Source organism: Falco punctatus, assembly GCF_963210335.1.
Source record: "Falco punctatus genome assembly, chromosome: 4".
In the NCBI taxonomy this organism is placed as follows: domain Eukaryota; kingdom Metazoa; phylum Chordata; class Aves; order Falconiformes; family Falconidae; genus Falco; species Falco punctatus.
Genome location: NC_137583.1, coordinates 9,278,271 through 9,302,173, shown reverse-complemented (window position 1 = coordinate 9,302,173; position 23,903 = coordinate 9,278,271). Strand labels below are relative to the sequence as shown.

Sequence of the window (23,903 nt, the reverse complement as noted above, 5' to 3'; positions counted from 1 at the left end):
TAAGAAAAAACCCCAATCACTAATATGTTGTCTAATCGCTGATACAAATTCAACTTATATTAGTTACATTCATAACGAACATTTGTCACTGATATCCTCAGGACTGGCTATGGTTATTTTACTTTTTTTAATCATCAGCAAATACTTATGAAAAATATCACAAACTCAGAATAACAAAATTGATATATAATAAAGTCTCTGAATAATTGTATTATGTTTAACATTTCACATTATTGTGTAATGAGTAATAAACTCTTTGGTTACTCAATTATTGTTTTTCCCAAAAAGAAAATGTAAACAATCCTTATGATTCCCAAACTCATCGATTGGACATCACAAAGTCATAGGCTCAGAAAAGAATTATGTAGGCATGTAAAAAAGAAAACACTGTAGTCAAACATTTCTTACAGGAAACATCAAAAAAATATTTTTTTTTTCATAAGCAGACAATGCATTGTTGCAGAACAAATAACTTGGTTACACATAAAATCGGGGGTGGGGGTGGTGGTGGTGGTGTACTGATATTGGCAAATACAGAGGATTATATTTATCCTAATATAATGCAATACGTCACCAGATGGGTGGTTAATAGTTACTACAGCCAAGGGTCCTTGGGAATGACTGAAACATGAAGCACCACGTATTTAATCTCAATCTTTAAATGGGCTGTACCTCATCCAATTTTATCCTTCCAGTCCCTTAGGAGTAACTAGTATGAGTAACTAATACTAATAATTACTGCCATTTTTACAAAGGTATGCTTTATGTGGCATATTAATTCCCCACAGTCTGACGATTCAAAATTGTTTAAAGCTACATACTAAGCTTGCTCGATTCATCCTTACTAACCCCCACATATTCTGTTGGCTGGCAGAGTTCATGGGAAACAAAGGGTAAGGTTTGACAAACACATATTCACACAGTAATTTGTTTGTTATATATATAGTTTCTGCTGAAACAAAATGCTGCTGGTAGACCAACTGGCTTCACAAAGAGGGATTAATTTGGACTAAAATTCACCCAAATGTTGGAAACTCATCTAAATACATATATGCAGAGCCACTAACGACTTCCAGTTCCTCCAACACTCTGTTTTGAATTCTTGTTCTGTTCTCAAAGAAACCCCTCTGTTCCTTTTCTCCCCCTCTTCTATTATACTGGGTTTTTTCCAATGCTTAATAATGTCTCTTTCCACATCAGACCAAGCATCAACAAATCAAGCTCCTTTCTATCTCTTCTTTGTATCTTTAGATCCCTGATAAGTGTCTGATCTTATTCTCTACCTGGGACACCGCATTAGTTAACACACATAGGCTCTGACTGACATTAAAGTCCTGTTTCTCACCTATTTAACAGCATATCAATTACTGCTGTTTTATTTCCTTCAAGCACTTACATAATATAAAGAAAAAGGCAAGGAAACAAAAGCTGCTTCATCCCCAGCCCTCCAGGAAAATAAAAATTCCACTGGCAAGCTCCAACACTTGAGGCTACCAACAGATGTGAACTAAGGAAAAGGTATGTGCTTTGAAGTGCCTTTTGAAACATTTTATTGCTCAGTATTTTTTGCTATAAAATTAAGCAATATAAGAAGCAGCATTCAAATGCATCTAAACACTTCCCAGATTCAGTACAATGTCCTGTAGGGTAAGAGATACAACCAAATAAAAATTGGCGGAATAGTACAAAACTAATCTCAAATAATGGTTTTGTTGGATATTGCTGCCATATCCTAGGGATGAAATTTTCAAAGATGCTTCAGGAAGTTTAGTTTCCAAATATGACTGATCTCTGTCAGCACTTGAGCATCTAATTTCATTAGGCCTCTGAAAATTCTAGAAAGACATAAATTGTTGCTGTCTTTTTAGGAATATTGGTAAAATATAACCATAAAGTAATTCCTGAGAAACAGTTTAACAGTTTCAGGACAGTGATGGTATCTGTGCACTTAGAATTTCCTTCTACTTAAATGTGTCTGCATACACACGCTTGTTAAGGTCACTCGCAATTTTTGAAAAAAGTACTTCCTCATTTCAGAAGTGGATGTGAATTCCAGTTCCTTCAAATTATTGGTTTTGGATTACTGGAAACAGAAGGAAACTAACACAAATAAAAGATATGAATTCAAAAGCAATGCTTAAGGCATTATCAGATGCTTCAGTCATCAAATTAAAATTAGTCAAACGAAAATGAAATAAAATAATTAGAAGGATCTAAAAAATTTGGACAGAGAAATAGAAGCGGAAAAACATGACAGCTTTAAAAAATTATTACAGGTATCAAAGTTATTTTCTTAGAGAGTCATTTCTTAAAAGAGGCAAATGGGACCAGGCCTATATTATTTATTTATATTAATAGAAAAAAATATATATTTACATATAGTTTCCTATATTTATTTAGCTCTGTATGTATAAAAGAACTAACCATCTTAAATGTCTGACATCAGCATGACTCTTCCAAAGTCATCTTCATGCTGAACACCACAGAACTCAGATTATACACAGTATGGCACTAAGTGCCTGTCCTTTCAGATTTTCCTTACTCTGACAGATATTTATACCCTACAGAATAGCTAGAAAATCCTGCTTTTTCCAAAAGCCAAATTAGTATGTTTACATAAGCCCTATGCATTTCAAAACAAAGCCCTGGGTTTACCTTATCATAGGAATTCTGCACAGAGATTTTATTCAAGAAACTTTATTCATCTGAATATTGGAATGTTTTACTTTGCAAGTATGGAATGTAATATGGGGAAGGAGGACACCTCGTAAAACACAGTGGTCACTGTTTAGGAAAATAAAAATAATTTTAAAAAACCTAACCCCACACACTCCCTCGAGAAAACACCAAACAAAACAAAACAAGAAATCAAGAAAAGAAAAAAAAAAAAAAAGGCCTAAAGTTTAATTCAGTTTCTTCTACTCCAATGCAATTAATTTGTTCTCTGACTCATTCATTTTGATTAAGGACTGCAGTTGATGTGTGCTGTAATCAGCATCTCCCTTAATGACTCCGGAAGATATGTTCATGAGAGCGAACACAGATTGTCTGTGCCAGTTCACATACAAAGTCATTTTCCTTCACAAGCACGATCAGTCTGTGCTTCCTCTCTAAATTCAGTTCTCTCAGACTTCAGTAACCTTCACTATTCTCCTACTCAGACCAAGGTATTGACCTGTATTGGTCTGCCTGTTTCTTCAGACGGTATAGGACCAGTGGATGCACCTGGATGTCCCCAACAATGTATAAGACTTGAGTGGTTTCTGCTGTCTACACCAGTGGTTTGATCCTGAATCAATTCTCCACAGTAATGTGAAAGCAACATGAAGGCTCATTACGGTCCTCCTTGCGGCAAAGGCGCACCGCATACTGCAACCCTTGAACCCAAGCAAACCACGTTACACAGGCAGAGTTCCTTTGCAGAATATTTTTTCATATTCAGGTTTCTCCTCTGAAAACCTGAAAAGAGGACTCCTCCCTATGCTGAATGAGCATCTCTTTTTCAATACTGCCAGCGTACCTTTTCATATTGCACCAGCTGTTGTTCCACTAATCATTTAAAAAATTCTTCCATTTTCTACCTGTCTGCTGAGCTGGTAATTTCTCATTTAGTTCTACATTTGAATACACTACAAATTTCATCTTCTACTAAGAATATCAACTCACAATAACATAATTCCCTTTAGGGTTTATTAATAAAACAAAAGCAACAATGCAAACCTCAATTCAATCTCTTTCTGGGTTTAACTTCCACAGAAGATCTTCATTAATTAATTTCTTTCCTTCTTGCCCTTAGCAGAAGGTATTCCCATCTCTTTTACATCATGAGTAAAACTAGAAGAACTCTTCTGTCAAGCAATTCTGGGAATATTTAAACAGAACTCTGCCACCATTTAAGTAGAATCACCATTACAAGAAAAATGCAAGGCAACTTTAGCCTCAAAGAGCTATGAAATGCCAGTGATTTGACAGTGCTTGACTGGATAATGAACCTACAAAAATGTCAAATTGACGCAATAAGAATTTATGGGACTTCAGTTCAGTGGAATACTAAATATGTATGGATTCACACATAGAGGTATATATGCTCGTGGGAGACTGCTGAACTGTACAGCCCCTCCAATGCTTCTTATTTCTTAAACTCTGGGAAGATATCCTCACATAAACAGTAGTTTAACTCATTATTGCTATGGCTTTCTAAAATACGGAATTACAATGGTAAAAATACATGTATTTCAATGTCTGAGTTCAGTTCATTTGAAGTCTGAATGAATTATGCTATGGCATATTAATTTTTCAACATATTCATCTAAAAGTATTGCAAAAAAAAAGTAAGTTCTTGTAGTTTCTCCAGCTTGCACCAGTATGGTTTGTCCCAGAATTGCTAGGCTACTTTGGATGACATTGGCAAGAAAAACTAGAACTAGATCCCCAAAGAAAAACACAGTTTTCAACTAGATTCCAGGATTTTGTAAGTTATCATCTACAGTCTAAAATGATGAAAAAAAGAGGCAGCATTAGTCATTTGCCCCAACAAGCTGTTCTATTGAAAAGACATAGTGGCAACAGTTATAGGCAGGAATCCATACAAGGGCCATGGACACTCAGTTTGATAAAAAGTTTAGCAAACAATAACAAGCCTTTTAAAATCATGTCAAGAAAGAGGAAAAAATGCATTGCCAGGCTAAATGACTCTTGGCTGTTTAGAATACAGAAACAGAACTTACTCTCTGAGGAAGTCACAGACCTGTAACGCCTAGCAATAATAGTTTTATAATCGGAGAAAAACTCCTTTTAGAAATGTAGCTGCTGCAGTTTTCCCTTTAACTCTTTGCTGTACAGGGTTAGCCCCCTCAGAACAACCCCAAATAAATCTCCAGAAACAACAAAGAAACAAGCATCCACTTACTCCCCGCACAAAGCATACAAACTAAAGAGAGTTTACCCTCACTTCTAGCACTAACATCCATCTCCCAGGACTAAGGTTAAGGAAGGCTCCAGAATTACTCTAGAAACACATCATCAGGAAGGAATACCCATTTGCTTAGGTGTTTCCATTATGACAACAGGAATTTGAGAAGGATCCCTGAAACATTTTCCTTAGGAGTGTATAGTTGAGAAGAATTACAGGAGGTTGTCCAGAATTTGTAACACAGAATTAGTAGCGTCTGTATCTATTGGTGTTAATATGTTATTCAAGTCTACCTATATTGTGTGATGATAATACTGACCCAGGCTCTGCCAGCAACAGACCAGTGAATGTCTCCTGAGATGGAGCAACAAGTAAGGGCAGTAATAAAGCCTGTATCCTTTTTTAGATGTTATTCCTGATTTCTTTTCAAAGACAATATGCAATGTTGTTTCAGTTTAGCTGTCTATGAAGTGGGTTTTTTATATGTTGTTAAATATACACATTCCTAATTGTTACTGATTAATTTAAAAAAGCAAAATAAACAATACACAGGTTAATTAAAATAAAAGGCAAATTTGATGGGCCAATTCTACTTTTTCTTACAAGTTTTTGAACTATAATTACAGAAAGGAAACAAATTTTGAGGTCTAAACCTCACATTTTTTCCAGTACCTTTTAGTCTTTAGACTTTATGTGTTATACAACCACAACCTGTATCAGAGTTTCTAAAATTTTTTCACCAACTTTCACCACATTAAAAAGATATTCATTGAAGAAAATTTTAGATCTGAGAGCTCAAAATACCTTTTTTGAAATACAGATTTATATGCCTATGGTATATATCAGGAAATTCTAGCAGGACTGTTCAGCTCAGCTTAGAAGTTAACGTGCATAGTGCTAATTCTATCCAGACTTCATTTTCCAATTTAAACAATGTCTAGCAAAACAAAATAAGACTTTTTTTACACTAACGTTTTTTATTGCTTGACATAGTTCTAATTTTTGCACTTACTATAGTAACCATAGTGCATTTCCACAGAACAGGATATCTGTTGCAGCATATAGTGTCAAGTAAAGTCAGATTCACCTCCCACCAATTCTGAGCCATGGAAAAACAATTAACCACAACAATGCCCAAGTTTGCTCATAAACTAATCTCTAGCCCTATAATATTCGTATGAATTATAATCTCTCTAGATCTACAATGTTCCTAGTTGATTTTTCACATCCCACAACAGAAGCTTAGATTTCCACAATATGTAATTAAATTATCAGCAGATTGAAATGCAGAAAAGGTCCACAGGCCGTTATATCTAGAGGACAGAGCTTAAAATTGGAGCTATCATTCTGAATCAGAAAATGAAGCATTGTTAGGAGATATGATGGGGCTAACCAGAGGCGCTCAAGCAACTGTTTGAGGAGGGCTGTGCAGCTATGCTGACAGCAGAACCTTTGGTCTGTAGACCTGGAAGGAAACAGAACTTAAGGGACTTGAGTGAGGATACAGGTCAAAGTCTGCTGGCATAGTCTAAACAGCCTTGGGAAAAGCCAGTTAAAAAGTAGGAGGAAAACATTACTATATTCACAGGGACTAAAAGTGAGGTGAAACGCAGCAAACCTTCTGACAAGGCACCAGTGTTGACAACGGTTGCCACAATGCTGCTGCTGAAACTTTACCCACAGCAGACAGCAGTTCTGTAAGGGTGTATTTGAAGTACGAGGTTCCTACTGAAGCTTTTGGGTTTTCTTCACTGTCTTGTTATAACTCTGCCACCTTCCCAACCCACCTGCCTTCTTCCTTTCCCTACTCTACAAAGACTGGCTTCATAAGGTGCTGTCTTCTGTAACTGCTGTGCTTTCATGTGCCGAGTAGAGTAATGGGGCACGCTGGAAGCATCAGAGAGTTGGAATTCAACCATTTAATTGTGTTTTAATATAGACTACAAAAATAAGGAATAGCTATTATTTTGGCTTAGATTCAAATTATGACCTGGGACAATACAGGAACCTGTGTGAGCGTATTAAGTTGGAGACACATTTCCATATTTAGCACACAAAATGGAACATCAAAAAAGCCTCATAATATGAAATAGTTACTTAGAAGCTGCGAATTGCTGACTCAAAAATGTTGCTAAAAATCATCTTAATTGTTGAGAATTGTGAGAGAGAAACTTGGAAACTAAATGTAAGATTGTGATTAATATGTAAGTGAAACTTTTAGTGCAGTTTTCTGAATGGATCACTCATATATACATTACAAAACTGAAAGACAATAGCCTCTTGTCAGCAGGAAACAGATCCAAAAGAATGCTAAATCAGGGTCAAAGTGTTTACTTCATGATTATTTTGTACTACATTAGATTCAATGTAACTTTATAATTTTATAAAAATGCTAAAATCACTAGTCATGCACTTCAATGAAATAGAAAATAAAAAAAAAATAATTGCAAATCTGCTATTCCCAGTGACAGTTAATTCAACACTTCAAAGTACAAGAAGGAAAATGATGATAAATGATGGTCCCAAATGGCTGAAAGATGATAGCATCAAGATAAAAGGAGGGCAAAGCACTACTTACAGAAATTAAGGGATAAAACAGAAAGAGAAGAAAGTTGTCAGGAACTTTTGGGCAACAAATATCATCAAAACATTTCTATATGAACGAAATATGATTCTGCTCATGAGAGAATCATTTAAAAAAAAACCCCAAAACCATACTCCTTCCTAAATGTTCCTAAATGCAACTATCAGCTGCCTATTTGTGTGCCTAATTTATTCACTTCTACATCTTCACACAAGCTAACTAGAAGAGAACAGCAGAACAGTAGGACAACAGATTTTGAATCCTGCTTTGTTTTCTCAAGAAAGCAAGTAAAGCTTTCCTACTAGGAAACAAAATACCTTCTTGAGATATTAAGGAAGAAGAGCTTTTGCTCATCTATGTATACAAAAACTGCTTTTTCAAAAGTGTTTCAAAGATAAAGGTCATTTTGGAAGCCAAAATGAAAAAGGCTGAAAACTGGTAAATTTATTTGGTTTATTACTATTTTTACAGCCCCATGGGATGGTATCCTAAAAACATGCAGAAAAGCAACATAAAGGACATACAATTCACATGAATTTGTTCCATTTGTCTGTATAAGTAGCTCTTTCTTTAAGATAAATTATCTCTTCCTAGACATACTGTCTTCTGAAAGATAAATAACCATATTAAATCAGCATCTCTATCTCCAGAAATCAGAGCTGGGATTTTTTTTTAATTATTTTTTACTTTTGTGGTATTTTCTATTTTAAGTATAGGGTATATGAAAAAGATCTTTTCAAGACCAATATGATGGTGCAACAGACATCCACCTTAAACTCCTCATGCTTCATTTCACCTGCACTCCAATTCTGAATTTGCAACAATTTGGTTTAGAGCAGATAGCATAACAGGAACAGATTGTAATTGTTGTTTAACTGCGGTAGAGAGTTGTGAACCTACAGGTGTTCAAAATCAATAGCTAATCACCACAGAACATTGAATAAACACCGAGAATACTGTAGCCAAAATGTTTCACATAAAAGACATAACGCATTTCATCAAGATGACCAAGTATTTATATCGGATATAAAATAGCAAAGGTAAACTTGGAATGCCACATTTTCTTTTCAGATCACTCAAAGATTAAAGTGAACATGTTTAGAGAGACATGACTGTTTGAAATATTTGTAGAGAAAACATTTGCAAGATGATACATAGATTCCAACAAAAATACAGTACAAGTTCAGACACCATATGGCAAAACATGTACATTAGTGACTAAGTCATTCATAAAGGCATGTGTCAGCCCTGAGCTGCTTCTCTTCGCCTTGCAGACAGCAAGAGATTCTCTTTTTTTGTTCATAAACTATCAGGCCATATTTATGAAAAGGCTTATGTCTTACCTGAAGTTATCAAAAGTCCTTGTGAATTACTTGCATCTGTCCTCCCTCCCCATCCCATTCCTTCCTCCCCACCCCTCTCCTCTTTCCCTGCATCAAAGTAGCATACAGTCAAGTAGACATTATGCATATGTATACAAAATGCGGTTTTAGTTCTGCATCGGTGTGCTCAAGGGGTAAACGCACCGAAAACTGGCATTTTTTACCTTCCATGAAAACTCTGTGCTTTTTTGCTAACCTGGCACTTGAGTGATTTGTACCAGAATATTATTTAATAACTCGGAATTCTGGACATCAGAACATGTAATACAGCACCACATGACACAATTCTCATAAGCAGTCCGACTGCTTCTATCTTTCTGCACCAGCATATTATAACCTCACTCTGCCTCTTTCTGCAAACTTTAAAGAGAACCATTTGTCATAAAACTTTAGACAAGCAGGTGAACATGAAAAAGCCAAGGTTAGTCAGTCTAGCCAGTCTTTTAGTCCTTCTACTTCTCCAGGAAGCTGTAAATAAAAGATTTCTTTAGACTGTCTATTTCCAGAAGAAAAATAAAAAGCAACAATCTTTGTTACCATGTCACATTTGGTAGGCGCTGCAACTACCAAAATGCAAGAAAAAACTATGGATATAGTCCCGTGTCACAAAATACCATATTACCTGTAGATTTGAAATAGCATTTCTGAGCTCCACAAGCAAGGAAATTTCAAATATACATAACAACATAAAATTAAAAGCTTCCATGCTCATATTTCTTGCTTTTTAAACTAAAAAACTTGATGAAATATATTAAATAACCATTTTAAAATTTTGAGTTCCATGGATGCCCTCACTATTCTGTAAAAGCTATTCATTGAAGATTGCTTAACCTATAACTTTCATTAAAAACTGACCTTTGATCATTGTCCAAGACTACTAATAATAGTGACTTTTAACTGATTAATTGCTATGACTTTTTTATTTAAATGCACTTTACCCAGCACAAGGCAACCAACTTGGATGAGTGAGTATTGTAGTTTCCCAGTATATTCCATATTTTTTTCATTTTGATATTTTCCACTGCAAACCACAAAGCAGCATCTAGGTTTTCTGTAAGCTTTAATTATATTTGTGAAATATGCAAGGATGATACAACAGGCACCAAGCAATTATTTACGTCTGCCACAGTCGTGCTATCATGATGCACAGTGCTGACTCTGGTAACACACCGTATCAACGCAAAAGTTGTTTAAAGGCAAAAGCATATTATATGAAAACTGTATGCAACCTATTAGAGAAGTAAAATGTTGGATGTATTCAAAGGTGTGTTGATAGATACAGTGGGGAGCAGTGAGAGGGTACCAGCTATACCACGGCTGCTGCAGTCTACAATACAGACAAAATGTCCCAGAGATCTTTCACGTGGAGTAATGGGGTGATTTTTTTTTATCCTTACTATTATTTCAAATTGTTGACAAAATAGCTTCCCTCCTGTTTTAAAGCTATAGGCTACTATATGCCTATCATGTTAAAATAACTCACGTTTGAAGAGCTCCTCTCAGCAAGTACCTTAGCTGGCCTTGCTGTCAGCTACCCTTCTTGCTGCTCAGCTCCAGCGCCCTCGTTACAGTGAACTGTTTCACTGATCACTACTGTACCATACTCACAACACCATGGAAACATGAAGAACTGGTGACTACTTTGAATGAGTAAGATTTGATTAAAATATTTTACCTTTTGAGCCTGAGGGAGCTGGAAAACAACAAAACAGAACAAGCAATCATTATACGTTAATTTGAATAGCTACTTTAGCTGTTGCATTCATAAAATCACAAACATAATATAAAGCAAAGTATAAAGGCAAGAAACTACAGAAACACTGCCAATTGATTAAATTTATTGAGGGCTTATTAACTTAGTTTATTACTTGAAGCTTCTCTACTAGGTATCACAAAAGCACTATGCAATTTGTTAAATATAATGATACTAAGAAAGGGACTGTCTTCTCATCAGATATGGTATCACACTTGACCTGTGAAGTAGTTCCATCTTCCTCTAGACAAGTATAATTCAATATACAGAGTTTTAGTGTTAAAACTAGTCATTCTTGGTTTGTAAACATCTAAGTCTACACTAACTATGAATGAAATTAACATTACGAGCAGTTTAGTTAAAGTAGAAGGCTGCATTCTTTATGACAGAGGAAAGAAACAGAATAGCAATATAAAGTTACTGTTTATGCAAACATATCGCCACATATGCATAATACACAATAATGTATGCATAGAACAATACATTTCTGTACTGTAAACACAAGTATGATTATATGTACGTATATCAAATAAAATGTGTTTATGCATACATGCATATTTATGTCACACAGATTAGCCATACCTGGTTTTATGCACAGTATTTTACTGTAAGCAACAACTCACATAAAAAAAGCATGGAGAGCAGACAGTAGACTCCATTATGTATAAAATACCTTATTTATCAAGAGCTGAAAAAAAGGGTTCTGTTTTCACTTTAGAAAAAAGAAGACCCATTGTAGGTAACAGAGAAGAACTCAGAATAATAAACTATTACAGGCACAATACAGTTTTCCCTTTTTCTGAATTCTTCTCCTCTTACTTTCATACTCATAGAGGAATTCACCATATGTAGCAATTTAGCCTTGTTCTAAATCCACCTTCTCAGAAAATTTCTTTTTCCAATACAAACTGTTTCTTTACAGGTATCAGCTGAACACAGAGAGACTGGTGAATCAATACAAAATGCAAAAACACCTTCAAGATTTCTAGTGAGCCTCTGACTGACCTTTTGTCCTTGTTCTGCATTGAAACAGACAGAAAAAGAATTTCCATATAGTACTCTGCTAAAAGCTAATGTCCACATTTGTATATGTCACGAAAGAGAATTGTCATGTGATCTCTAATTCACAAATACTGAAAGCAACCAGCCACAATTTCTCTGTTTCCACAATATAAAATATAACAAAATTAATGGCAGAGACAATTGTTGCAAATAAACTTTCCTCATCATAAAACTTGAGTGATCCAATAACAAAATATAAGCCATGATCACATGAAGGTATGACCTATATCTGTTTCTTTAAAAGTCTGTTATTTAAATAATTGATTATGTAGAAATATAGTTGCTGAAGAAATTGCAGATACCTGATGAACTGTAGATACATGAGCTAAATCCTGTATAAAAGTTTAGAGCATTACTTCGAGCAGTTTAAAGGTTTTCTGAATGTTTATCTACTTATTTTTCTTCAACTTAGTTAACTGGCTCTGATAAGTAGAAGCTTTTTTCTTTTTTTTTTTTTTTCTTCTCATTGAAACAAAAGACAATAGTTGCAATGTGATTTTTTTAATTTCCTACTGTAGCACTGAAGTTGGGTTTCTCTCTAACACTGTTTTGGGGGTTTTTTTTGTTTGTTTTTTTTTTTTGTTTAATGCCCTCTTCTTGCTAAATATATGTAAAAATTACAAACATCCTTTTGTTAGCATCTGAGATGAAGACAAGGGCAATAAAGAATGATACCTAGATTTCACCTTTGGAATAAATAGAAAGGAACTCTGCAGTTTGCCCAAGCCCACTACACATAGCAAACTCATACATTTTTATAATGAGCTAAATTGTACACCATATTCTACGAAACAGTACCTCATGTACAGTCAAGGTATCCAAGGCAACATACACAATTGTAGGTACAGAGGAATCATTGAGGAAATACTTGCAGATAACTTTCAGACTAAATTAGAAAGCTTATAGTCCACTTACGGTTGAGAAAGGTTTAAGGAAGAGTGGGGGGTGGGGGTGTAGGGGATAACATTAAAAACCTGAACAAACACAAAACCCCCAAACAAAACTGCATGCGTAAACACAATGCTCTAATGGGACTTCAACTTTAAATGGAATCCTTAAACAAGTATTAATACTCTTTAATGTAATTTTTGCTACTTGTTTTCAGGACTTGAGTTTACTCCTGTTTGATCACATCCCCTCAGATACATATGGTTTGTGAAGTTTTCCCTTGTGAAGGAATTACAATTAGATGGAATGCAAGTAAGGATTTCCTATTAATAATTACCACACACGCTAGATGTAATAAACCTTTGAATATGAAAATATCCATATTGCTTTTCCTAAGGTTATTTGCAAGAGCACATTAATAAAAGTTTACAAATCAAAGTTGCATATTATATGTTGCTGAATTCAGTTTGTCAATCCCATTTATGGCTTTTTAGAAAACAAAGAATATTTCCTTGCTCTGAAATATTAGTACTCAAAGCCTTGATTAAGAATAATAGGGTGAGCAGATGAGTTTTACATTCCATTACGCCTTTTCCTGGGCTGGTATTGTCACTTTTTACCTAACCTTCAAAATCCAGGTTCACAGTCTTTTTCTTAAAAATAAAATAAATAATAATAATAAATCTGTTACAGCCACGCAAATCTTCATTCCATTGCTGATTTGAAACTTGGCTGTTACAAGATCCTATATGTCAGCAATTCAGTTTAATAATGGCTACAAATTCCTTTGAAATAGGGGTTTGTCTGACATTACCCCTTCTGGGAGGCCATAGGAAACAAAAATTTTCCTAAACAATAACAGTAATAGTCCACTGGTCTGACCCTTTATTGCGTAGTCTAAAAACTGCCTGCCTCTGTGTAAAACCCAGCGGGTCCCTCTGCTTCCCGTGGTTCATTTTAGACACTGCCAAGAGGCAGCCCTGCAGCGAACTACATGATCTTTCCCTGGCCCTCATAAAGCACTGCAGATCTTTCGATTCTACTTGCACCTATGGTAAACTATGCCACTTTAGTGTCTTTATCTGGCTCCAACCACACCAAAGTACCTCCTGTTCTTACTTACTTTCCATTAATGTCTCTTCCTTTCCTCCCTCTAATGATTGTCTCCTAAAGAAGATACCTGATGGGACATATATCTGTTTTACTTGTTCCTCGTTTACTGCCTGGGTAATACGTGTTTTATTAAAATGAGTGGCGGAGGTGCGGGTAGGATGTCCAGCCACTTGCTGTCCCCTGGTTGTTGCAGGCTGGGTTAGGAGGAGCCCCCCACAGGGAAGGGGACCTTCCTCCACACGCCGCTTGGTAAGCAGAGGCTGTTGCTCAACCGCCAGGTGTGGCAGGAACAGCAGCCTGCAGACATGTAAGCACCAGAGCAAACCTGAGAGGATTTTCTGATGAAGAAAAACAGACTTAAGGAACTTGATGGAACTGTGTAAATCTTGCTGCAAAGTGATGAAGTCTAAAAGTCTAAAGATCACAAAAAAAAACCCCACCCTGTTAAAGAGCAAGAGTAGAGCTTAGGGCCTTGCAAGGACACAGCGAAGAAAAGGGAAGGCGATTTGTTTTCAAACTCTTTTCTTTTAACCTATCTATCTTTCCCAGAAAATTTAAATTTTCTTCACCAAACAAATTTTCTTATTCTATTTTGTATTGTAAAAAAAAATCCTTCAGAGACTGCAAGCTCCCTGAGTAAGTTCACAGTATGCTTGATTCCTGTAAGACATGTCGAGAATTCCAGCTCTAAATTCAGGTCAAGTTGGGGTCCCTGTCAAACAATGTAACACAGAATAAATAACTGTAGGTGGTTTTTCGGTACTGTTATTGCACACAGTGTCATGCTTTCCACATTTGCAAATAATCTAGTATTGTTTTGAGCCCTTCATGGAAATGTGTTTGGTATAATCAGGAAAAGAGTTACATGCACTACTAACATGGTAAAACAAACCAAGACAGGCAAAGGAGGATGCTGTGCTGTTTCCTGCATCAGGTAAATGTGAAACAAATAAAACCACAGATGGATCTGAAATCTGTCTTTAGAAGAAGAGAGCACCTATTACGGGACCAGTAGTTCTGCTAAGACTCCATGCCAGACCTCATAGAAGTCTGCCTCCTTTCACCCTTAACAAAAGAAGTTCACAAAGACTGATCTTGTAAATGACTTCATGATAATTCCAAAACAAACCCCATGCATTTCTAAAATATTTTATAGCCATTTCAACAATTTACTCAAAACATTATGTAGCTATGTGTCCTAGATTTCCAAGAAAACAAGTCTAGAAGTCTTAAAGGAAAACATACTAGAATTACAGTTATTGTTCTGTTGGATCAGAATTCAACTTTATGTTTATTTGAAGAACAGCAAAAAAGAATCTCCTGAAAAACTGAATTATATGCAGCAGTTTCTTGTTATACCAAAAAAGTATTTCGATTATTTTCTATAATCAGAGAAAGAAAAATAATATAAATCACTATGAAATTAATTTCCCATTTCCTATTTTTCTAATAACAATTGCAAGAAATGGTCTTTGCCAAAAATTTATACTACTGCAATGTATTTACGTTAAAGCACTCAAAAATAAAGAAATAACTCTTAATTTACAGTCCCTGACCTCATTTCCACAGTACTATTCTCCTGGCAAGCACTTAAATATCTCCAGTCTCTCACAAAAAGGCTAACAACCCTAGTGACCTGATTGTTCCATAATCAGATACAATGCAAATTAATAGAAATTAAGTACAAACATGCCAGTAAATAATCAACAACTATGAATAGAGTTTTGATAGTACAGCCCTTTCTGTAAATAGTTTCTGAGCTCCACCAAATGTAACATCTACGCATAGCTAAGTTAACAGTGGTTTGCCGTGTTCAGACTCATCCTGTACATGTCACATACTGATACTGAATTTGGCATTGAATGTACGGAACTTTGTATGAATGTACGGAATTTTTGGAAATACACTTTCAGGAAAGATGTGCAATACTGCAGCAAGCATGTAGGTCCTGTACTTAACACCACAGCTAGGAGGAAGTTGTCAGAGGTGTCAGTGAAGCTCCTTAAAAAGAATGAGACAAAAAAAAGAATAGAACACTTAGTGCATACCTGTGCCAGGTAGTCTATCATATAGGCTGTTAGTTTATGGCATCATATAATATAATTAAATATAGGGGTAGAGAAAGGTTTATTTATGTGTATAAAGAAACGCAAAGCATTTCATACATGGGTAAGCAGTCTTCCACAGCTCTTCCCAAAACCAACAAGAACTTGGGAGAGAATAGAAAGAACATTCAAACTCAATTTATAGCAGAAAACATTAATTTTCTGTATTAAAATCTACTTACTCAGTTTCTATAAGATACAGCATTTAAATATTGTGATTTTGGTGATTTTCTTTTACAATCTATACACTTATTCTCCACTTCCTAGAACTATGTAAGTACCACAGGCATCAGATAATTATGTCATCCATGGAGGAAGAAATAAAATTTAGCCTCCTACTGGGATGTTCCTGATGTTAAGATTTCAGTATAAATATTAAAAAAGTGACATTAACCTGCAGCTTACTGGGCCAACATCTGTAAAGAAAATGCATTTCATTTTTTTAAGGGAGTCAATAAAAATCCTTCTTTGTTCACATAATTGCTTTACTGTGCTACCACATATTTTGCAGAAAGTACCACATTTTAGTCAAGGCTAGACTGTGCACTGCATGCAAAGTATACCAGTCAGAGGAAATGTAAATGTTCCTATGGCGAAGAGAGTCATAAAATACAGATAAAAACTACAATTCTAGTTCACTTTTTAAAAAAAGATATTTTAAAGATTTAGGAAAGGAAAGAATTTAGCTTTTGTGAAATATGCAAAAGATAAAACACAAGAGCTACAAAGGTATCAGATTGGAATTAAGAAATAGCAGAGCACATTAAAAAACTACATTACATTTCAAGCATGTTTGTAATAAAATGGCTTCACCCTTTGAAGATTTTACACATTTTTCTAAAATACATAACTGTTTATTAACGTAAATGACTGCATAATTACTAATGCACCATGTAGCAACCTTGGTTTTAAAATGAAAAACATGAACACACACCAAAATATTCTAAATATGTCCAATTTTTTAAATGGTTAATTAATTCATATCTGTCTGCATCTGCCATCTGAACTTTTTGTTGAAGTTAACAGAAAAAGAAATCCACACTCGTAGGAATATTCTTTAATTTTCACTGTAAAAGTGATTGATTAAACACTGGAGAACACTGCTCCGAGACCTTGTGGAGATGTTCAAAACCAATTGGATGCAGTCCTGGGCAACATTGCTCCAGGTAATCCACTAGTGCACAGGGATGGACTAGACGACCTACAGGAGGCCCTGCCAGACTCAGTTATTCTGTGAGTCTGTGATTGCGCTTCTTTTAATTGCATAAACTAACTGACCTCTCTTTCTAATGAATAGAAAATATTTACAGGAAAAATTGCATTTAAATTACCCAGAGCGATTAATTTAAATGCAATGTTTGGTTAGAAACTTCAATCATAATTAGATTTCTTTTTTTAAGAATTATGCTAATTTTGCAAATAAGCCACGTGACCAAAGACTAAGGCAGTAGAACTGACTTATGAGATCAGATACTCCATGAACATTGCACACACCACAAACATAAATTTGGCCTCATGCATGTGTTTAAAGGGAGTGAGTTCTATCTTCATTATTACATCAATAAAGAAAAACATGTTAATGCAAAATAGATGTCCCATGATTCATTCTGTCTATATATGCAAATATATATAATGTATAAACATTACTATATTTAGATTTTCCTACAGAAATTACTGATATAACTATTCTCTTATCATCTATATAGTAGGTATTTGCTTCCTAATCAAAAACTCTGCAAACATTCATGCATGGAATTGGAATATTTTTCTAAATATAGACAACTCCAAATAAAAGTAATGGTTGTAAGATACACATCATGTAATACATGTCATATTTTACACTAAAATCTGCATATTTAGTCTTTTTATTGCATACAGAAAAGACTGAAAAGAACAGTTTCCAAAAATGGGATCATCTGTATTAGAGTGCTACCAATAGCAGATAATTAAGAATGGCCTTCCCAAAATGTTACAGTTATTTGATTGATGTATTATTAAGTTTTATATTTTGAGGGTGACCTTTTTCAAGTCAAGGAGGCAACTACTTTCAATCGCACTTCAGCTGTGGACAACGTGCACAACAGAACTAAACACGCAGAGTACATTTACATTTCCACTGTAAAGAAATTTAATGCTGTTTTGTGAGACTGTAAATAAGTTTTCTCTGAAACTCCTATCAGGAAAGACATAGTTACACCTTGCATAAATTGAGACAATATTTATTTTAGGTGATGGTGGTTTTGATAGTCCTTCTTGTATCTCATGTAGGATCTGTGCACTGACTTCAAATTTCTACGAGTTCCAGCTCTCAAGTTGATGCAAATATTCTGGGTTACAAGCACACAAAGGGTCTAAAGGTAATTAAGATCTTCTGTAATATCACTAAACATGAGCTGTACAATTGATCTAAGAGGATGGATAAACAGACAAGCACCAGCAGCAGAGAGCTATCCTTCAGGAGGGTTTGCTATGCTTATTTGTGCATTGTTTAGTGCCCGTATTTTACTGGTTACCAACACATCAAGTGCACAGTTATTCTGGCAGTGAATGATTTATTAGTAGTTTTTTTTAAATTCATACAGTGCTTGAAATGTTCCCATCTCTGAGCACAGCTTCATAACTAGTTGCTAGATTTAGAGGCACAAGTTCCTAAATGTTCCTGGCCCTGAAAATTATCAGAAGCTTCCAAACTGCTTAAATATGTATAAAATCTGAAGTTGTAATACAATTTAAATGACATAACTGATGACAGTTCCTATATTTCCATTAATATAGTTTATTTAAATTTCAGTAAGGTAGTAGGTTTTAGGTTTGTTTGGTTTTGCTTTAATCAGTTAGTGGTTAGTCAGTCTGCCCCTTCGTATTAATGGTACAGAAGTGAACGTAGCAATGTAAATCATTTGGAAGTATTATTCTAACTTCTGTTGCTGCTGAGAAAATGTATAGATATGTCCAGATGACATTAAATTTCACGGATGATCATATCTCTACTCTGCACACTAAGTTAACCTGAAAATAATTAGAAGAAATTTATACCTTTATTATTTATTTTATTTTTACTGTTTTCTGGTATAGCAATCCTATTACAGAGAAAGCCATGTCTGCTGCCTCAAAAATTAGTTTATTTACACTGTACGTTACGTTTTTTTGCCTGTTTGTTTTGAACTAGTTTGGTTCTGCTTTCATATAAGTAATAGGCATGTGTTATGATTTTAATAAACTGTAATAATTGTGTCTGGAATGCAACCCCTTTTCTTTTACCAGTCTAAGATCAAGATCAGTTTAAAGATAAATTATACCACCAGATCAGAGTTTAGTACAAAGGTGATGATATGAGCTTACCTACAGTAAAGTATCTAATTTAAGTAAAATTTTGAAGGTACAGGAAAACAGTATTTTAGTATTTTTCTCTTATATTTGTTAATTTATTTTTAAGTATTTACTTTGCAATTTCTTTTACTGTGCTTGCTTTTAGCACTAGTTGATTTGCTAAAGCAATACCAACAGTTTAGAAAGCTCACCATTTAAATCACATATTTTTATATTCAAAAGATGAAAAATTATTGGAATCCCTGGATATCAAAGAGGCGTAGGTAAGTGGATTAAGAACAAGATATGGATTGCCAAATGATAACAGTTCTTTATCCCTTTTGTAGGATCAGAATTTGTCAACTCCAATTTATAAGCAAATTTATCTTGAACTTTTAAGTAATAGCCCTTCAACAAGCTTTTATACATGCAAAAAGAATAACCAGGGAAGCCAGAACAGGGTGCAGCAGTGAACTAAGGCAGAAACTGAGAAAGAGCTTCTGATCATAACTCTAAAGTCTAGTAAAAACAAAGAAAAACAACCTCATACTACATTCCAGTTAGCCATGTAATATTCAGCTTTAGAAGCATTGATGTGGTTTCACATTGTATAAAATAACAATGAAATGTCCATTTTGTCTACATACACAAGAGAACTGAAAGTAATACACCTGTATTCTAGACAACAATTATTTTTTTCAGCCTTGCTCTTACTCATAATATCAAAAGGAAAAGAAATTTCTAAAACTGACCATCATTACACATAATATGACAATACACATAAAATATCCAACATACTAGTAAGATTCTGGCTCTTATCCATGTAAAATGGCATCAAACTATATGGTTGGGCTCTTTCTCCTTATATACCCTTGATACTCTTTAGTATTTGTTAGCATTTGTACCACCTCTAGAAGAACAGATAGTATCATTTTAATAATTACTAACAGTATTAAATGAGACATTTAGAAAGACTGTTAGGAAGGCAATAGATAATAGCATGAGAAACCTTCCCAGAGAAATAAAGCTGGGGGGTAGGGGGGTGGTGGGGGGAGGAATACTCATACCTGTATTTCAAAGCAAAAAACAAACCCAAAACCACAAAATCAAGGAAGGTCATTGTACTGTAAAGAGTTGTTCTGGATGGAGGGGAAGAAAAGAAGGAGGGAAGAAAAAGAATCAACCCCAGAAGATAGGTGCATATATACATACTCATTCATTTTTTAATCTATTCTCACATAACTCTCACATCTGGAAAGAGGGCAAATTCTTTGACAGTTCTTCTAGAAATAAAAATAATTTCTTAATCATAAATCCTCTTGGGAGATAGACACTCATCTTCTTTCTCCAATAATAAAATCCACACTGGCCTCAAAGCAAAACCAAAGAGCCTTACCCTATACCTATAAGGGTCAATGAGAATTTTGCAATGAGTTCAGTGGATTTTTGATCTTGCTCTATATTAAAATCTTACTTGCTCTACATATCAATGTCAGACCAACATCTAAAGATAACCACTTTCTGAGGAGGGATGAAAGTGTATTTGATTTAATGAATGTGTAAAGCAAGCCAGAATTTCTTCTCAAACTTAGATTTACTAATTGTATTTGTGATTTTGAGCATGTTATTCTGTATTAAATGGGGTTGCATTTCTAAACCCAATGTGCTTTTCTATAGTCTATTTTGAAATCATCCAACATGCTCTAAAAAGGGAATGGATGTAAGAATATTTATAGTTGAATTATCCCCAAACCACTCTTTTCTCCATCTTTTTTCAGAGTACCATCTCTTCTGTGTGTCCAAAGCACTGCTCTGCCAGAAGAAGTGGAGGGTGTAGCAAGACTTTGCTTCCATTCCCTTACTCTCTGTCCCTCTCCCTTGCTCTCACAATCACTCCATGCATTTTAGGGGTACAACTTAGAAATCTGAGAATCCTTTCTCCCTTGCTGTAGTTATTATTCACAACGTAACAGAAGTGAAGGAAATGCCATGATGAAAAGTTCTCAGGACCTAGCTTTGAAAGTGTCTATTAAGCACAATTCATACCAGACATTCAGTTTAACCTCATGGGATGTGCATTTAATAAGGAAGAAACAGTTTTTGCTGACATTTACTCTTTTACATGTAAACAGCATCATTTCAAGATCAGTACAGTTTGGACTGTGACCACAAAACATGCAATGGAGAAACAGATTGTAAATTACTTGATGTCTAGCAGTTTCCTGTAGAAGTAACCATTTTCTTATTTGCAAGGGACACTATTTACAAGTATGAAGGCAAAACGGACTTATTAAAAAGTTTATATATCGTGTCAAGGACACGGGGTTAATAATAAGATCTGTATTCTATATAAAACCTTTCGTGACATCAGTGGACTGACAGAACAAATCTACAGTATTTGATCCAATATGATTTTGCTTTCCAGTATCTTTATTTAAGCTTCTTTTTTGTTGCAGTTGCTGATTTTATTTATTTATTTATTTATTTTACTTTATGATAAAAACAACAAATCTTTAACTTAAAATGAAAGCTTTGGCTAATACCAGGACAAAGCATGGCACTTGCAGAACAAATGTGGAACATTTAGCATAAACACATGGGAAAAAATAAGAACAGTATGGATTAACTTTAAATGACTGAAATTCAGCAGGCAAGAACAAGACCAGAAGATCAAGCATAGAGAAAAAATCAACACTGAGAATCTCATCTGTAAGACTGCTACACACAATAAAAGTAATCTATCTGCTTTTGATAACTAGAGAACTAAACTGGTCTCATAAGAACATGAATCTGTAATGCAAAAGATTCTAGGAATATCAAAGCAAATTAAAATGGAGCTGGGCTTGGGAGAGGGGAGATTGTAATAAACTGGACTTACTCTTTCGCTTCCTTAATTGCTTAGGAACAAGTCCTCCCAAAAATGTTTTTAAATCAACTAGTTGATTCTATAAGTCTGATGCAAAGACTGGAACCAGTACAAACCTCTAAGTCCTGAAACTCACTATCTTTTAGAATTAAAATATTGAGTGTTTTTATAGAGGGAACAATCTGCTTTGTTAGTTGCCTAAAAAATACATTCAAAATAATTATTATATTTTATTCTTTTTTCCCCCCATTTATCACTCCTGAATGAGCAAATTTCTTGAACAAATTTCATATTTAGCTAGCACAAAATACCTTGAAGATTATGTCGGTAACCAATGGCCCAGAACTGCTCTGAATGAAGCAGTATGCTGGAGGGCATAATGAGATACATACCATACGGTCATAAGATTATTTGAGCTGATAAACAACAGGGGATCCATTTTAAAGGAAGAAAGAAGGCACGAAAGCGTTAGCACAAATTCATTCGTTGAGAAGAAATCCACAGATACGATAACAGATCAAGGGCACTAGAAAGCAGCAGGAAAGGCAGTTTATGCACAACTACTAAATTAAAAGTTTCAAATAGCTTTTCAAAGGGAATCACCTTTCCTCTTGTTTATCAATTTGCCTCTGAAAGGGCAACACACTGAGGTATCCATCTTAAGGCACATCTGCAAAAGTTCAGATAAAGCATAAAGAAAAAGAAGGAACAAATTGCATGCAAAAATACCACATAAAAGCTACAGCCAGAAACCCAGGAATTGAGCTCCAATATATGTGAAAATGTATTGCTTTGCTTTGTGAGGGAAGAAGGCATATCACCTAAACCCCAAAAACAGATCGCCATTAAAAATTGTGTCCAGTCTTTGTATAAACATTGAAGAATCAAACGTCTAATGTGTGTTTTGGAAATAAGTGACCAAAATGCTAAAATACTATGCTCTAGTAGCAAGGTGGCCATCATGTGTCTCCAAATTAGAAACACATGTTTCAGGTTCACATGCATAAGCAACTGATTTTATTAGCTAACAGAGATGTACAAGATCAGAGGGCAGTTTTAAGTCTCTAATTGTTACAAGCATTATTTTTAAATTATACTATAAAACAGAGATATTAAAAAAAAAAAACAAAAACAACTTCGAAATTTCTCCATCATTTAACACTGTAAAATCTCTGAGTTGGATAAACTCCTAATCTAACAATGTGTTCCTTCTCTTTTCTAGAATATTTTTATATCAGTCTGTGGGTAGGTTGGTACCACAAATCTGGCTAGTGCCACCACTATAAATGATAAAACGTCATAATCAATGCTGCTTCTTGTTCATTAGCTCTTGTCCTCATACCCTTCTAACAAGAATGTAGCTAATGTATTTCACCATTCTAGTTTTACGCTGAGATTTTATAGCTACACTTTATCGAAAAAGCCATGGAGCATTTTATAGACTCTTCACACTGCAAGTTGAATTCATCAAGATCTATAAAGATTTACTTACTCTGTAGAAAGAGCTACATTTCTCTTACCTTTTTTATTTCAAAAGAAGCTTTCTATTGCTACAATGCACAACTTGAAATTTCAAGGCTTCCTGAAAGCCAATTTGACCTGATGGCTAATAGCTGATTTGTTAGAATATCATGGCTTTGAGAGCATTTCTAGATGATGTTAGTTAATTTCAAATATGCAGGTTCTCATTATTTAATACAATGCTTGGGAAATCTAGTTTGAGTGGTTTTGGCCTGAGGCAAATTTCTTTGTCTTCTGCTCTTTTCCCCTTATTGCATTATCCAGCAGGTCAAGAAAATTTCACACCCATTTCATTCCCTATACTATAAGAACTCACCAGAAAAGTTCTCAAAATTGTTTTAGCTATCTCACAGCTAGAACTGTCCGCAGACATTGAGGTTATTTTTAGGCATGCTGGACCTAAAATCC

General features: G+C 34.9%; 1 protein-coding gene across 1 annotated transcript in view; it reads right to left on the bottom strand.

Moving 5' to 3' along the window:
• The window catches only part of CACNA2D3 (calcium voltage-gated channel auxiliary subunit alpha2delta 3), a 492,915-nt gene that overhangs the window by 149,830 nt on the left and 319,182 nt on the right, over window positions 1–23,903 (bottom strand). Inside the window, exon 14 of the mRNA XM_080385033.1 lies at window positions 10,554–10,571. Within this exon, the coding sequence (XP_080241159.1) occupies window positions 10,554–10,571 (18 nt within the window). The remainder of the gene's footprint in view (window positions 1–10,553; window positions 10,572–23,903) is intronic.